Source organism: Vombatus ursinus, unplaced genomic scaffold, assembly GCF_900497805.2.
Source record: "Vombatus ursinus unplaced genomic scaffold, bare-nosed wombat genome assembly UNPS02014818.1, whole genome shotgun sequence".
Classification (NCBI taxonomy): domain Eukaryota; kingdom Metazoa; phylum Chordata; class Mammalia; order Diprotodontia; family Vombatidae; genus Vombatus; species Vombatus ursinus.
The window spans coordinates 47080946-47098801 of NW_020954596.1; the positions used below are offsets into that span (position 1 = coordinate 47080946).

A 17856-nucleotide genomic window follows, 5' to 3' on the forward strand; every position below is an offset into this window, starting at 1 on the left:
GTGCCTAGCACAGTGCCTGGCATGCAGGAGACACATCATAAATGTTGGATTGAAATGAACTGAACTGAATTTAGTCCATCCCAATTATAAACTCTTTGAGGGCAAGGACAGTTTAATTTTTGTCTCTCTCCTCAGTGCTCTGAACATAGGAGACACCTAATAAATGTTTACTAGATTGAAATGAATTGAATCTAGTCCATCCCCTTGAATTTACAGATGAAGAAACAGATTCAGAAAAGGAGTGCCCAAGGTCACATACTTGGATTAAGCAATAGAACTGGAGTTTGAAGCCATGTCCTCTTATGCTAAATCTAGTACTGAGTCACACAGTTTGAGGGTTGGAAGTCTATGGATTTATTCCAGAGATACTTCTAGCATTCAAAACATTTTAGTAACTTTTTTTTTTTTTAGAACTGCCTTCAGAGTTGAGCTAGAAAGTAAGACTCCTTTGAAACTTGCTCAATTTTGATGAGGACTTGTATGTCACAGTCTATATCAAGAGTCTGTGATTTGTCAGTGGGGTGACTGCTTCTGCTAGCATGGATTGCAACCAGTATACACAGGATCCTAAAGTCTTAATGCAGCTTCAAGTAGTTAACAACTCAAATGTTAGAGAACTCAAGGTATTTAAGCTATGAATAGCTTGAAACTGCATTAAGTCTTTTGGGACCCCCTGTATATATTTGGGAAGATAAGTTTTTGGAGAGTTGCCTTACTTGATCACACACTGTAGTCACACACCTGCCTCAGTCAAACATTTTTGGCTGTTCCTGAAAATGCCAAGGATGTGATTTGCCATTTTTGAGGGCATCTTTTCTTGAAAGCAATTTAAACATGACATTAATATTTTATGGTCACCTAGTAAAAGTAATTCACATTTATTTAGTTCTTTAAGGTTTACAAAGAACTTTTGTAGTCAGCTAGGTAGTGCAGTATATAGACTGCTGATCCTGGAGTCAGGAAGACCCGAGTTCAAATCTAGCCTCAAACACTAGCTGTGTAATTTCCCTTGCAAGTCACCAAACCTCTGTTTGCCTCATTTTTCTCAACTGTAAAGCAGAGATAATAATAGTACCCACCTTGCAGGGTAGTTATTAGGCTCAAATGAGATAATAATTGTAAAGCACTTATCCCAGTGCCTGACACATAGTAGGCACTATATAAATCTAGCTATGATGATGGTGGTGATAACTTTCTTCACAACAGCCCTGTGAGTTAGGCAGTATAAGAATTTGTTCCTTCATTTTATAGTTAAAGCATCTGAAGCTCAGAGATTAGTTAATTGTCTCCTTACTTACCCAGTCCCAGAGCCTGTATTTGAATGTAGTTTTCTTTACTCTCAAGTCCAACACTTTTTCCATTGTATCGCACTGTTACCTTTCACGATTAACTTGGATGTAAGAATGTTTAACACATATGTAGAATGCCTTCCTTCCCTAGGTAGGTAATCAAAATAAAGTTTGACTATACAAGCGATAGACACATTCAGGAATTGTTTCTGGGGTCTTTTAACAGAATGAGTAATATTGAAAATCCCTGAGGTGTGCATATTCAGGGAGGATTAGGAAGACAAGTCTGGTACTGTGGAAAGAGCCTGACTCTGGAGTCAGAGAACCTGGGTTAAAATCCTGTGTCTTAACTACCTGTGTGATTTTGGGTCAGTAAGTCACATAAGCTCTTTGCGCCTCTGAGTAAAATGAGGTAATTGGGCAAGATGGCCTCTGACATGGCTTTTAGGTAGGTGTGATTTTTCCATTCTTTTGGAGCTATTTAGAAGAGTATATTATGGTGACTTTTAAAAAAACGATTTTTTGATTGTGTGGAAACACTGAAGTCTACTGCTCTTTGTAGTTAGCTTGTAGAGATAGCTTTTACAGTGCCACAGCATTGTCTGATGTGACATTTCAGGTGGAGCCTTAGAGCCTGCTTTTGATTTTTAGAGAATCTCTTTTTGTAGTGTCTTGACTAATTTTTACTCTTAGATTTTTTTCCCTCTTTGACATTTATATGACTAGACATTGAGAGGAATAAAAAGAGATCACTCACCTGTCCCACTTATTTTTTTTTCTTCTGTTCAAATAAATTGCCAAGAAATTTTTTTTTCCTTGTGGAATGTGTTACTGCTTTTTGAGGGTAGACAGAAGGCAGAGTTGAAGGTACAGAGGCTTTCTGCATAGCATGGTTGGGGAGAGGAATAAGATAGCACTTTTACACCCCTGTCTAGATATCTCTTAATTCCTTTCTCTTTTTCATTTGATTCTCTTTCTGGGAGGTGGGGGTATAGGACTTTTACTACTCCAATTCATTCACAGTCTTTTGGGAAAGAGTTAACGAGAATGAGCTCTGAGGTAGCAGCTGTCTAGTCATAGACTACGTCTTCAGGCTACAAATCTAAAACATGAAAGGAAATCCTAAATGTGAACCATCTTCCCTCCTTTGCAAAACTATCCTTTCCACTGGGAGCAAGGGTGGGATGGTTTTATGTTCTTTTATTTTTAAGTAATAACCATTAATCATAGATTTTAGACTGAGAAGGGTAATGATCATCTTGTCTAGTCTCCTCATTTTAGAGATGAGGAGACTGAGGCCGACTTGTCCAATGATTTGTCCAAAGTTCACAGTGTAATAAAAAACCTCTCCAGGATTCCAATTGAAGTTAACTAAACTTTAAAATCTGGGCTTTTTCTACCCTGCCATATTGCTATACTGATTATTGAAAGAGGAAAAAAAAAAGTGAGCTAGATTTATATTATTCTGATTCCTGCATGTGAATTTCTGGGAGTCATTTTTTCTCTGAGGTTAAATGGGACAAAAATATCGAAGATTATTAAGAGTTGCTAGGAATGTTGGCCAACCATGTTCTAGATGGTGACATAATCTACTTTTTTAAGAAGGCCATGTATGTAGTTCCAAGTTACAGTCAGAATCACAAGATTTGGGAGCTGGAAAGAAACTCAGAGAAGACCAAGACCGGTTGTTTCAGAGAAGTTAGACTTAACCAAGGTCACATAGCAAGTTAACAGCAGATCTGCAGAATGGGAATACTTTTAAGAAGAAATTTACTGCTTCACTAGAAGAGTTTGTTTGGTTTTTTTTAAGGAGATAGGATATACTTTAACAGAAGATATTAGTAACTCTTATGGTAATCATTTCTGAAATAACTGTTTCTATATAACCAGATTTTTGACTTGTTAGGACAAATGATCAAAATCAACACCAAACTAGGATAGAGGTGAGGTGAGAAGACTGGTGACCATGTGAAGGTACAGTAGATCTACCTTTACCTGGTCAGATAAGCTCTTACTGCTAGAAACATCAGAAATTGGTCAAGTGGAAAAACATGTATGTTTAATCAGTATAATCAATCAGTCAGTCGTATTTATTAAGTGCCTGCTATGTGTCAGGCAATGTGCTAAGTTCTGGGGATACAAAAAGAGGCAAGAGACAGTCCTAGCTAGCTGTCAAGGAGCTTGCAATCTAATGGGAGAGACACCAATCAAATATACACAAAGCAAGATATATAGAGAATAAACAGGAGCTAATTAACAGACGGAAGGCACTAGAATTAGAAGGGGTTGGGGAAAGTTTCCTGTGGGATTTTATTTGGAATGTAAAGGAAGCCAGGAAGGTTGGTAGTATGAGCAGAGGAAAGAGAGAACATTCTAGGCATGAGGGACAATCCGAAAGAATTCCTGGAGTGACTTGTTCATGTAATAGCCAGGACGCCAGTGTATAAAGCCATCACCACAATAAAGAAATGAAACAGTCCAGAAACCTCTGCCTCAGCCAGCAAATATTTTCTCCTTGCCAAATGGAGAGATATGACTACTAAAAGCAATTATGTTTTAGAACTTAAATTCTTTTGGTAAATGTTTTGAAGATGATAATGGAAGATTATGACCAGTTTTATGTCACAAGATACATCATAAGAACAGTGAAAGGGAGAATGACTCTAGGAAATTTAGTAGGATACTTAACTAATGCTAATCATTCCAAAAACATTTGTTGATTATATGGAAAGGAGTATAACAAACAGACCAGAAATGAAACAGATCTGTCAGTACTTGTATAATAAATTTTCATTATTGGGAACTCTATTAATTTGGGACTACAACACCACTGAAGTATTTTTAAAATAAATTTATTGATCTCTTTTGTTATTTTATTTCACCAGAATTTCATTCAGTGTTCCTACCCTTTTCCCTCTCATAGTCATCTCATACAGCTAAAGACTTAATGTGCTAATACGGGGAAGTAAAACTTTTGCATGGGGGAAAAACATCTTTTTAATGTTAGTATTCTTCCAGTCATGTGATATGCCTGCAAATTTTGTGATATTCAACTGTCTCCAAAAAAAAAATACAAATGTGTGGTGACCTCCCCTCCCCAAAGGGCAACATAGATGCGCACAAGGGCTGTACTGATGTGTTTACAACAAAAGGCCTAAAAGGTATTATCTAGGAAATGTAAAAAGAGTTTGGATAGCCTTAAAACAAGAGCAAGGCATAACAGATAGCTGAAGTGTTGCTTTGGTACTTATAGAATGTTAGAAGACTTAAAACAGAAGTACTTAACCTGAGGTTGTGAACTTTGATAACTGTCTTTCAGTATAATTGATTTCCTTTGTAATCCTAAGTATTTTCTATATTTAAAAACATTATTCTGAAAATAGTATTCATAGTCCATGATACAAAAAGGGTTGAGAATCTTTGACCTAAAGGAAGGCCTCCAAAGTATTGGATGGATCCTCCTTGGAGGGAATAAGGGAGAACTAGGATGAGAATTGCTCAGGATGTAGGAATGTGAATGGTTGTATTTTGTACTGAACCCATAGATCCTTTGAAGAGGGCCATGAAATTCCAAATAATATTTCAAGCCCTATGGTTGGCTTATACATAGTGCGTGTGGCTACCAAACTTCATTTGTTAACATTTATTTTCATATTAAAAGTTAATTGATAACCTGTTGAAAATTTTAAAGTTCATGTAATGATATAGTGAAGCAACAAGCATACAAAACCTGAAAACTTTTTAGATTTTTCTTGTACTGAGCAGGTCACTACTTTTTTGAGGAAATCTGGGAGTAGATTTTGAGGGGACATCAGAAGTCAAATAATGTATCCTGATTTTATACCATCCCTGGAGACTTCGTGCCTATTTCTTGTAAATGTGGTATCTAGTATCTAGTTTGTGTAGGGGAAGAGTCTTGAAATAATGTGGTTCAGGGCTTCAGTAGTGCTTATACAGTTACAGTCTTTTTCTCCTATTAAATAAAAAGTATTTGTATATGAAATAGTTTAAGGTAGTATTGTACAGTGAAAAGAAATCGATTAACTGGAGTCGGAATTTGGGTTCAAATTTTGCCTTTACCAGTTGAGTCTCCAGGGGACTTTGGGTAGGTCACTTAAACTCTGTAGCTCTCAGTTTCCTCATCTATATGACCAGGTTGGACTACATCACCTCTGAGGTCCCTTTGAGCTCTAAGTCTGTGATCCCGTGATTCTGCTTGGCAGGGTTTTTACCGGAAAGAGTCTTGGCGATTTATGAGACCTGACTTTGAGCCCTGCTTCTGTTACCTATTAGCTGAGTGACCTTGTAGAAAGAAATCACTAAATCTCTCCAGGCCATTTACCTTATCTGTACAATGATGTTGGACTCTAAATTTCTTCTGTCAACAAAATTCCATGATTCTTTATGATTGCAGTTATTTATTAAAGAAAATAGGATTTAAAATGGGAAAAAAAACCCTGTGACCTGCCTGTATGCAACTTATCCATGTCATCAGTCCACTGAACTCTAGCCTGTACTCTGCCTGCAACTACAGAGTAGAATATTGTCATAATAATGATGTTAATAGTGGTTAATATGCCACATATTTACAATCATTGGTGCCATCTAGTGACTATCTGGGAAAATCACCTTAATTCAATGAGCTTCGGTGGGGTAGGTGTTTTGTTGGGGAAAAAAAAGTTCTTATCAGTTTCTTTTTTTTTTCTTTTTGTTATTCCTTGAAGAAAATAAGGCCAAGAAATGAGCAAAAGGAGAATGAACTGGTTATTTCTTTCCTGAGATGTTTATATGAAGAAAAGCAAAAAGACCACATTCATATTGGAGAAGGAAAGCAGGTATGATGGAGTCTTCACTTTTGTATTAAGCTTCTTAAGGACAAAATACAAATGGAATGAAATTTAAAAAAACAAACAAACCTCTCCTTTGTTTTCTTGTGATATTTTGATATTAAAAATAATATTTATGAATACAAATAATATGGATGTGAAGATCAGAAAAGGGGAAATTGTTGTTAGCTCAGTAGTGATAGTCAGTTAACAAGCATTTGTTCAGTGCCCGCTGTGTGCCAGACACTGCCCCAGGTGGTGGGGCCACAAAGACAAAAATGAAAGAGTCTGTGACCTTAGGGAAGTTCTATTCTATCAGGGAAGACAGTATATACACTAAAATACTTAAATACATATACTTAAATATACAAAATAAAAACAAGGTAGTTTTTTTGGGGAGAGAGGAACTAGAATCTTGGGAATTCAAGGAAGGCCTTTAGTATAAGGGAGTGTTGTGATTGAGCTTTGAAGGAAGCTAGGAATTTTAAGAAGCAGATGTGAAAAGAGAGGAGTGCATTTCAAATATGGAGAATCTGCTGTACAAAGATGGGGAGACAGATTGGATTGTATTGTGTGAGGAAAAAAAAGATGGCCATTTTGGCCTACAGGAATGGGGAACCTGCGGCCTGGAGGCCACATATGGTCCTCTTGGTCTTCAAGTGCAGCTTTTTGACTGAATTAGGGCCGCACTTGACCTAGAAGTCCACATGTGGCCTCAAGGCCGCACGTTCTTCACCCCTGGGCTAGACGTAATAAGATTATATCAAGGTTTGTGCTATGTGCTATGATCCTTTCCCTTTCTGTGTATAAATTTAGATAAATTCAGATAGGAATGTGCCGGTACATAGTATAATGTATGTAGAACTGGAAGGAGGCTTTAGACATCTTTTAGTCCATTGCCCTTTTTTTTAAATCCAATTTTTAAAAGTTTTGTTGATTTCTTTTTTTTTTTAATGCTGTAGTAATCCTAGTCTAGTACTGCATCCCAGCCTGTTGAACTCTCCCTTGTTTCAAACGAAAACAGTCATGAAGAGTCCAGTACATCCTGTGGTCTCCTATCTTTCTAGTGAGGGGTAGGAGGTATACTGTATTATACTGTATCCTCTCTTCATTGTGTCTGAGAGTTGTCATTCTAATTACTTCAGAATTCAATTGCCTTTTGGTGTTTTATTTACATTATTGTAGTCATTGTTCATAGGGCAACCAGCCAAGGTCAATCACTTTACATGAACCCCTGATCCTGGTCCATCTCATCTTTTCTAGCAGACTGCCCCCACCACCATCCCCCTGTCCCCTAACCTGTAAGCTCTGTATCTACTGGGTCCTTCCTTGCTATCTACAAAACATTCATATCTCCCCATCCCTAAAAAACCCTCATGAGAGCAGACCATGCCCACTAGGTATTATCCTGTATCTGTCTTCTCTTTCACAGCTAAACTCATTGCAAAAATTATCTACACTTATTTCCTCCACTTCCACTCCTTTCACTTTTCTTCTAAATCCTCTGCAGTCTGGCTTTTAACTTGAGACCTTTCAAATGAAACTGCTGTCTCAGAAGTTACCAAAACAAACCCAGGAACTATGTAAACAAAATTATAAAAAACTTTTTATATAAATAAAACCATATTTAAGTAATTGGAGAAATATTAAGTGTTCATGGATAGGCAGAGCCAATATAATAAAAATGACTATTTTGCCTAAACTAATTTTATATATTCAATGCCATCCCAATTAAATTACCAAAAAAAAAAAATTTATTGAATTAGAAAAAATAAGGACAAAATTTCATTTGGAAGAACAAAAAGTCAAGAATATCAGAGGAACTAATAAAAAATGTAAAGGAAGGAGGTTTAGGAGTATCAGATATTAAACTTTATAGTTTATCAATAATTATCAAATTATATGGTACTGGCTAAGAAATAGAGAGGTAGGCCAATAGAACAGAGTAGACATACAATTTATAGCAGCAAATATATTTATGGTAACCTTGTATTTGACAAGTGTAAAGACTTAAGTTTTTGGGATAAGAATTCATTGTTTGGTAAAAATTGTTGGGAAAACTGGAAAGCAGTATGGTAGAAATTGGGCAAAGATCAGTATCTTACACCATTTACTAAGATAAGGTCAAGATGGATACATGACCTAGATATAAAGGGAAATATTATACACCATGAACATATTACTTATCAGACTTATGGATAGGTGAACAATTTATGAATAAACAAGAGATAGAGAGCAGAGTGAAGTATAAAATGGATAATTTTGATTAGATTAAATTAAAAAGTTTTTGTACAAATAAATGTAGTCAAGATCAGAAGGAAAGCAGAAAATTGAAGAAAAATTTTATAGACGGTTTCAAAGACAAAGGTCTGATATCTCAAATATTTAAAGAACTTTATGAACTTCCTAAGAATATGAGTTATTCCCCAATTGATAAATGGTCAAAGGATATGAAGAGGCAGTTTTTTGATGAAGAAACTGAAATAATTTATAGCCAAAGTTACCAATGGTCTCTTAATGGGGCTTGGCAAGGTGTGGTTGGTGAAAAGGCTAGGGAACAAGGAATCTGAGAGCAGAGGGTAGTATAGAGGTGAACTGATTGGCCAAGAGGTCAAGATTGGTGAGGCAGGAGAGTATAGTCAGAGGAGGAGGAGAGAAATCCTGAGAAAAGTACTGGTGAATTGAGATATTGAAGATAATTGTGAGGAAAAAGAGTAGGTTTAGAAGGAATAAGGAAGGCATAGGAAGGGATGGAATGAGAAAAGATTGTAATTGTATGAAGGAATTGTGGAGTTCTTGAAAATCAAGTAGAACCCTTATGGATGGCAAGATCAAGGGTACGATCCTTGTGTATACAGTAGCTAAAGTAGAGTGGGGTAGGTAGTTATGGGATTTGAATAGATTCGGGAGAGTTAGGGTATTTTAAGGGACATTAACTTGCATGTTCAAGTCTCCTAATGGGAGGACCGGAGGTAGGGTGGAAAGAGAGATTTAGCAACCACTGAGTTCATTGAGGATCAGTAGATTTAATTTGGAATGAGTGATCAGTTTGTACTGTTTGAATCTCAGAGGAGAGGTTGCTAAGGCACAAACTTAGGAGAGTCTAATAGTAGTGGTAGGGTACAAGGAGTATTCTGACATTATTTTTCAGTAGATAGGTGTTTTTACCCTTTCCCCTCCTTCCAACGAGCCGTGATGTGTTGCTTTTAATTTGCCATTACCTTTTCCCCTTTATAATCTAAGTGAGTGTTGTGGTAGTGAGGAGGAAGTACACAGTATAACAGACACAAGACAGAATGTTAGTGTCCTAGAAAGGGTACTATTTTCCTCAATTCATAGTCTCTTAATTGGTTTTTGGTGTCATTTTGGTGTGATTTTTCTTTTTATTAAGATAAGTATGTTAGGGTTTTTTGGCTAAAGTGAAATTTGTTTTTTTTTTTTAGGGACTCAGGACTAGGTCTAGTAGGCTGCCTTTTTTACCCCCTGAAGCAATTAGAGGAATAGATTTCCTTAGGGACCCAGAGACTCCTATTGTCTGACTAAAAAAGAAATGAGTATAGCTTTTATATCAACTCCTACTTCTTTTTACATTTTTTGTCTTTCAGCCAGTATTTCCCATAAATAGCTAAAGAATCAGTTGAACTTCTTTGCAGCTATTTTATGAAAACTCTAATTATGTATTTGAAAGCAATTAGACTGTCTCAGCTTAGTGGGTAAAGAAAGTACATATTGGTATTGAATCAAATGAAGCCTTGTCCATGAGGCCTGTTTGTGGGTAGTTTCCTTCTACTCACTTCCATCTCTAGTCTAGACAGGTACTTGTTAAAATTAAATATATATGTAAAGTAAGAAAAATAAGCAAAAGTGGAAATTTCTTTTTTTAATAGTATTTTCTTTTTTCCCAATTTTATGTCAAGACAATTTTGAGCATTCATTTTTATAAGATTTTGAGTTCCAGATTTTTTTTTCCCCTTCCCTCCCCTCTTCCTAAAATGTTTGGCAATTTGATATGGGTTATATGTGTGTAATTATGTAAAATGTATTTCCATATTAGTCACACTTGTGAAAGAAGAAATAGATCAAAAGGAAAAAACCCCACAAAAAATAAAGTAAGTGAAAAAAGTATGCTTCAATCTGCATTCAGAGTCCATCGGTTCTTTATCTGGATGTGGATAGTGTTCTCCTTCATGAGTCCTTTGTACTTGTCTTCCATGATTGTGTTGCTGAGAAGAGCTAGGTCATTCATAGTTGCTCATCACACAATGTTGCTGATACTGTGTACACTGTTTTCCTGGTTCTGTTTGTTTCAAAAAGTGTAAATTTCTTGCTCTTTTAGTGGATTTAACTTGATAACTGAGGAAATGTTTTGAGAGGATTTGTTCATTCATTAATGTATCAAATATGTATTAAGTATCTAATGCAGGAATTTTAAGCCTTGAACTTGGAATTTTTAAAAAATATTTTGCTATTTCAATATAATTGGTTTCCTTTTTATTCCTACATATTTTATTTTATGCTTTAAAATTTTTTACAGCAGCTAAGTGGCACAATGGATAGAGGGCCAGGCAACCCTGAATTCAAATTCATATTTAGACACTTACTAGATATGTTATCCTGGGCAAGTCATTTAACTTCTATTTGCCTCAGTTTTTTCATCTTTAAAATGGGGAATAAGAATAATAGCACCTACCTCCCAGGTTGGTTGTGAGGATTAAATGAGACAATATTTATAAAGTTCTTGGCACAGTGCCTGCTACATAATGGGTCCTGTGTAAAAGCTAGCTATTAGCTGCTGCTACTGCTGCTGCTGGCTGCTACTACTACCACCACCACCACCACCACTACCATTGCTGCTGCTACTGCCCCTGCTGCTGCTGCTACTGCTACTACCACTACCACTACCACTACCACTACCACTACCACTACCACTACTACTACTACTGTTGCTATTACTATTATTATTATTATTACTATTACTATTATTATTACTATTACTAATTATTACTACAGTAGGCCTCATCAGATGGCCAAAAGGAGTCCAGGACAAAAAAAAAAAAAATTATAAAACTCTCATGCATTCAGTGTGTTAGGTTAGAATGCAAAATAAGGAAGATATAGCCCTGTGTTCTAATAAAGAATAAAGGAAGGTTGAATAAGGCATATTGTAGAATAAGCCCAAAAGAGAGATACATACACATATATATGTATTTGTATAATATTTGTTAGCCAGTAAACATTTATCAGGTGCTTACTGTGTGCCATCAAACCCTACTATCAGATACTGTGCTTAGTGCTGGGAATACAAAGAAAAGAAGAGAAAAGAAAACAAAAAACCAGTCCCTGCCCTCAAGGAGGTCACAGTCTAGTTGGGAGATAACCTGCAAATACATAGGTACAGACTATACATGGGATAAATAGGGATAATTAGCAGAGGGAATGCACTAGAACTAAGGGGATTGGGAAAGGCTTCTTGTAGATGGTTGGTTTTTACCTGGGATTTGAAGGAAGCGAGGGAAGCCAGGAGATGGAGATGAGGAGGGAAGAGCATTGGAGGCAGGAAGGACGGCCAGTGAAAATGCCCAGTTGAGAGATGGAACATCTTGTTCCAGGAACAGCAGGGGGAGCCTGGTGTCACTGTATTCCAGAGTGAATCGGGGTAGATCTTTTGTGAGATTGTGGGATTATGTTTGAATGACCTTGTTGTTATTTTAGACCACTGGGATATTGCGGCCCGCCCCCCCCAACCTCATGGTCTTTGATCCCTCTACATAATTTAAAAACATTGAACATCTTTCTTTCTCTTCCTTGGTCCCAGTGACACTCCCCTTTTCTGTTTTCCTTGCCCTGCCCGACTACTACTTTTCAATCACCTTCTGGTCAGTCTTACTCTTCTTGCCCTCCTAAGTGTGTGACTCTGTAGGCTCCACCTTTAGCCCGTTCTTCTTGGCCCAGGAGGGTGCTCATGAGAACATGGAATAGAATGGTTGCAGTGGGAATAGAGAAAAGAGGACAGAGGAGATGCTGTAGATAGGGAATTAACAGGACCTGGTAATTGCCTGGATATGGGAGGTGAGGGAGAGGGAAGAAAGAAGGAAAGATAATCACAAGGTTAAACACACGAAAAACTATGTAAATGGCCCAAAGAAGGAGCGGGTTTAGAGAGGAAGACAAGAGCAGGGTTTGTGACATGTTAGGAGAAGTTTTCATTGTATTTAGGAAAGGCAAATAGTGGTTTGGAGTGCTGGTGGGGCATCTTTATGTAGCTATGTTCTAAACAGTTGGAGATATCAGTCTAGATCTCAGTCTAGAATCTGGACAAAAGATAGGTTTGTAAGTCGTCTGTATGGATGCAGTAATTTGCTTGGGGGAGAATGAGATAATCAAAGTAAAGACTGTAGAGAAAGAAGAGGTACAGAGACACAGAGGCATCTTTTTGTTTTTGAAAATTTTTGATATATTTGTTTTTTACGTCATTTACTTCATTTTGTATATCCCTCCCCTTCCCCTACAGTGAGAGCCATCCCTTAAAACAGGGGTTCTTAAACTCTGTTATGTCATGGACCCCCCTTTAGCATTCTGGTAAAGCCTAGGACCCCTCGTTAGAATCATGTTTTTAAATGCATAAAATAAAAAAAAAACAGGAAAAATTATATTGAAATATATTTATCAAAATATTTAAAAAAATCATCAGAGACCCCAGGTTTACAACCTCAGCAAACAAAGAGGAGAAGAAAAAAAGTTCAGCAAAATCTTTTATGGGCTCTCTCTGTCTCTCTCTCTTTGCTTTTTGGTGAGGCAATTGGGATTAAGTGACTTGCTCAGGGTCACACAGCTAACAAGTGTCTGAGGCTGGATTTGAACTCAGGTCCTTCTGACTCCAAGGCTGGAACTCTATCCACTGTACCCCCTAGCTGCCCAAGCTATCATTTTTAATTAAATGCTTTTGAATCTGTTGAGAAGGATGCATATTATGCGTTCTCTGACAGTAGAATCTTGGATTTAGGCCTGGGAAGGGACCATCGAACTTATCTAGCTCAGTCTTCTTTATTTACAGATGAGAAAGCTTAAAGTTAAGTGACTTGCCCAAGATCATACAGATAGTAAGTAAATAGGAGAGCTGTGATTCAAAACCAGGACCTCTAGGCCCATATTCAGCTTGTTTTCGCTGCTGCTGAAGAAGATCTTGATGTCAGGGAGGTGATGCTAAGACATGCAAGGGATTTGGATTTAAGTGAGGGAGGGCTGTACAAAATCACCAGCCTCACTTTTTCCTCCCAGAGAGGAGAACCATCTAGGTCCAGTGGCCAGATATGGATCAGGACAACTAGAGATGGCCCTGGATGGACTGGAGGATCTTGGCCTTTTCAAGCTAAGGTCTTTAACAGGTCTCGGTTTGACTGAGGCAGTGCCCATTTGGTGATTAAGGCTTAATAAAAAAATGATCAAGCTTATTTTTACACTAGTAGAGAAGGTCTACTTATTTTAGGGATGTAAGTCTTAAAAGTGTGGGTAGGAAAAATCACGTTAGGGCACAAATTTAAAAAAAAAATACCAAACTCTAAAGTTAAAAGTTTTTTTCTTAGAGAAATCTAAAATATTTAACTACTTGACTAATGGCTAAGGAATATTAAATTACATTCAGTGAAACTAACAAATACTTTAAAAACTAGGAAAGAAAAAACATTTTGGGAAAAAGAAGAAAAGTTGAGAATGAGGTGTCAGTAGGTAGCAAAATCAGTGTTTCTTATTAGGGCTTGAGAGTAAATTATCACTTCCCTTTAAAAATCTAATTAAAAAAGCTAATCTAATCTTATCTAGCATTCTTTATCTTAACCCTAATGGAATGAATATCCGTAAGAACTTTCAAAGGAGAAATTATTTTCTGAGAAACATAAATTAAGCACAGTGAAAAATGAATATTCTCCTTCTTTGCTTTAGAGGATCTAATTTCATCAAAAAAAGATCTACCCTGGAGGTTTTTAAAATATTGCTCAAATGTACGCACACACAAATTAATCTTTAATTTACTTGTTTCCCGCCATATGTAGGCATCACAGATTTCAGCAGAGACTATTCGAAATGAATTACCAACCAGTGCCACTCGGTTTAGGCTTGATATGCTGAAAAGTAAAGCAAAGAGATCATTGACAGAGTCTCTAGAAAGTATATTATCCCGGGTAAGTATATTAATTTCAACTTAATTTTTGAATAAAACAGCTTTTTAGGGGGGTGAATAAAAAGGATAGTTATGCTTTTATTTAATCTGATTCATCATAATAAAGAAGCATAAAACTACTTTGTGTTTAATAGTATTCACTTTTTTCTGATTCTTAGAAAAAAATTTATTTTCCTTCCCACCATTTTTTTTTCTAGTGTGTCCCAATGGGAAACATTTTTGTCTCAAAACAAAAAATGGTATTAATTGGACAACTCTTACAGTGAGCATTGTGTGACAACTTGTAAGCCCCGAGTTCTAGTCTCTATAATACAAATGAAAATGATTTTGAAAATAAAAAGAATTAGTAATTGGTGGGTACCATTATATGTTCCAGATCTGTAAATTTTTTAGGATTTAGTGTAAAGCACTTCTGATGTATTACTTCAGGGAGTTGTGAATTTTTCCTGTTGTTTTCTTTCATTTATTTTTATTCTGAACTTAATAAACATCAAATAAAATGAGTCAATATGCAAAATAGAACAGGAAAAGATTATATGTTATACTTCAGATCTCTCATATGTACAGTCACTTTTCAAGTACATAAATTCAACCTTTAGCTTTCAAAGCTGTCCTGCTTATCTGTATTTCTTTGTTGTTTCTTATTTTCTTCTCTGAATTTAAAAAAAAAAGCATTAGTGGCCATCTTTTCTCTCTTTTTTTTTTCTTTTACTCTGTCTCTATCCTTTCCTCATTCTGTGGTGCCACCCTACTCTCCTTCCCCCCCGCCCTCGAAAAAAGAAAAAGAAAACCCTTGCAATAAAAATATATAGGCAAGCAAAACAGATTTCCACACCAGTTGTATCTGATAATGTCTCTTGTCTTGCTTACATCATGAATTTGTTACCTGTCTAATAGTTTCATCATTCTAGAATCATGCTTGACCATTGATCCCAGTTCTTAACTCTCAAAATTATTTTTATAATGTTGTTATTATAGAAATTGTTCTCCTGGTTCTGCTCACTTTACTTTGTTGTCACCCTGTTGTAATCATTGAATCATAGGATACAGTGCTGTGGGGGATCTTGAAGGTCATCTGGTCCAACTTTCTCATTTTACAGACAAATTGAGGGCTAGATAGTTTGAGTGACTTGCATAAGGTCATATAGTATTATAATCACCAGAACTGAAATTTGCACTCAGGTCCTGTGGCTCAGAGTTCATTGGTTTTTCCTACAAGTGAGATTTATAGAAAGATCCCTCAAAATTCATTTCTTGAAATTACCACAGTCTTCCTCTATATAACAATTTCTTTCAAAGACAGACCTCCAATATTTAAAAAGTCATTATGCATATGCTTAAACAAATGATTTTCAGTATGTATTCTTTGTCCAATTAAGTTGGCTTCCAGTGCCTCAGGCCTCAACAATGAACCCTGGAAGGTCCTATTCAAGCTGGAAAGGCTTCAGGTGTAGGACTGGTGAGTCAAGAAGGGTATATTACCTGATTTAGCTGTAGGAGGGGATGAATTTTTCAGCCACAGTGAATTCTCAAAGAGAGGGACAAACCAAATATTTTAAGAGCCAAGGAATGAAGGATGATTATTGAATAGTTGGGAAGGGTCCGTAGAGGAGGTGGTATTGGACTCGGGTTTTAAAGGATTGGTAGAATTTCATCTGGGCAAAAGGAAAGTTTGGTGGAGGGAGGAAAGGCATTTCAAACAGAGTAAACAGTGGGGCACGAAGACAGGGAGCAAGGGGCATGCGCAGGGACCTGCTCGTGGTTCAGTCTGGCTGTGCCAGGAATGGAGAGGTGTAGTGTGACCTAAGGCTAGAAAGGCAAGAATAAAAATAAATAAAAGAAAGGCAGGATGCCAGATGGCAGAAGTCCTTCAGTGTCAGAATAAGGATTTTGAGTTTTGTTTGGCAGGCTTTAGGTGAGGCATCGAAGGATTTTGAGCAGAAGAATGACATGATTAGATCTGTATTTTAAGAAGAGTAGTCTGTCAGGGGAGCCTGGAGCCTGGATGGCAATGGGAAGGCAGAAGGAATCCCAGAATGTCAGGAGGAAGAGATCTCATGGACCATTCTGATCCAGGTGGTAGCTGAACATGAAGCCCTTCCACCACAAACTTGGCAGTGGTCCCCTGGCCTTTGCTGGAAGTGAGGGTAGTCTACCGCTTCGCAGAGTTTAAGAGGCTAATGCAGTTATTGAGCAGGTATTTGTGAGAGCCTGTAATAGGTTAATGGTTATGAGTGACAGTGAAAGGCAGGAATGGGGTGGAAGGGTAGGATGGCTTCAGGAGTAGATGGATCAAGGAGAGGCTTGGGTGTTACTATTTTTTGTTTTGGGGAGACCTGAGAGTGTTTGTAGACAGATGGGAGGTGCTACCATTGGAGAAGAAAGCTTGTATGAAAGAGAGAATTGAAGGAGTAAAGTCTTGTAGGAGGTGGTAGGGGATGGGATCTAGAATAGGTATGGGGCATCTTCTCCTCTGAAATGGGAGTTTAGTTGGAATGTAGAGTACAACATGGGGGAGAATAATCCTTTAAATGCCCCAAAGAAAAGTTTGTGTTTTAACCTAGAGACAATAGGTAACTAATGGAGCTTTCTTGAGTGGGGAGAGTGGTGTGGTCAGACCTGTCTTTAAGGAAATCAATTTGTCAGCTTTGTAGAGGACAAATAAAAGAAAGGGAAAGGCTGGAGAAGTGGGGACCTTGGAGTAGCCTATGGTGGCAATACAGATGAGCAGTGATAAGAGCCTGAAAGATGTTGGGGTGAGTAGAGAGAGGATGGATGTGAATGATGTGGACAAAGAATTGACTGGACTTGGAAATTCCCTGGCTAAATGATAGGGGTAAAGGATAGTCAAGAGTGTAGTATGATGACTCCAAGGCAGTGAATGTGAATAATTGGAAGAAAGGTGGAAATAAAGCAGAATTGGAAGGACTAGGAATCCTTAGAGAGCCTCCCAGTGGATAAAATATCTTAGACTACTTTTCAATCAGTTCTTAAGATTTGTGATGCAAAGAAGACAGTATTTCAGTGGAAGCTTTTATAATTTGCTCTTAGCCCTCTTCTCTTGACTGATCTTCTTGGTGGCATGATGGATAGCATGCTAGACTTCTGTGATGAATGAAAAGTCTGAGAGACATAGTTTCTGGGTAATTAATAATCAGTTTATTAATTATGGCTGGCCAGTAATTAATAAATTGAGGTCAGTGGTTTTCTTTTGTAAACCAGAGACCAATCATGGAGGCTGCTGAAGAGAGAGTGGGTGGTTCTGACAGGAGGAAGTCAACTCTGATTGGTTAACCATTAATGAGAGAATGAATATTACAATGAGAGGTGGGCTTACTCCAATGAGGGGCTGTGGGAACATGACTCTGACCACATCATTCTGCCTCCAGTAATGTATACAAAAGGATTTCTCTTCCACCTAGAACACCACCTAGATAAGATGGTCTTTACCCTTTAATTAGAATTAAGCTTTCCCAGTTGGGTGAGGTCTGCCCATGATTGAGGAGAATGTTAACCCAATCCCATCATCAGCCCTGTCCTTCAGAGGCTGCCCTGACCTTATCTT

At 37.3% G+C, this 17856-nt stretch overlaps 1 protein-coding gene across 6 annotated transcripts in view; it reads left to right on the forward strand.

The window, feature by feature from the left end:
• Positions 1 to 17856, forward strand: part of TBC1D1 (TBC1 domain family member 1) — a 296435-nt gene that overhangs the window by 139872 nt on the left and 138707 nt on the right. For all 6 annotated transcript variants that reach the window (XM_027836200.1, XM_027836195.1, XM_027836197.1 and 3 more), the window contains 2 exons: positions 6014 to 6124; positions 14164 to 14292. In XM_027836200.1, coding sequence (XP_027692001.1) covers positions 6014 to 6124; positions 14164 to 14292 — 240 coding nt within the window. The remainder of the gene's footprint in view (positions 1 to 6013; positions 6125 to 14163; positions 14293 to 17856) is intronic.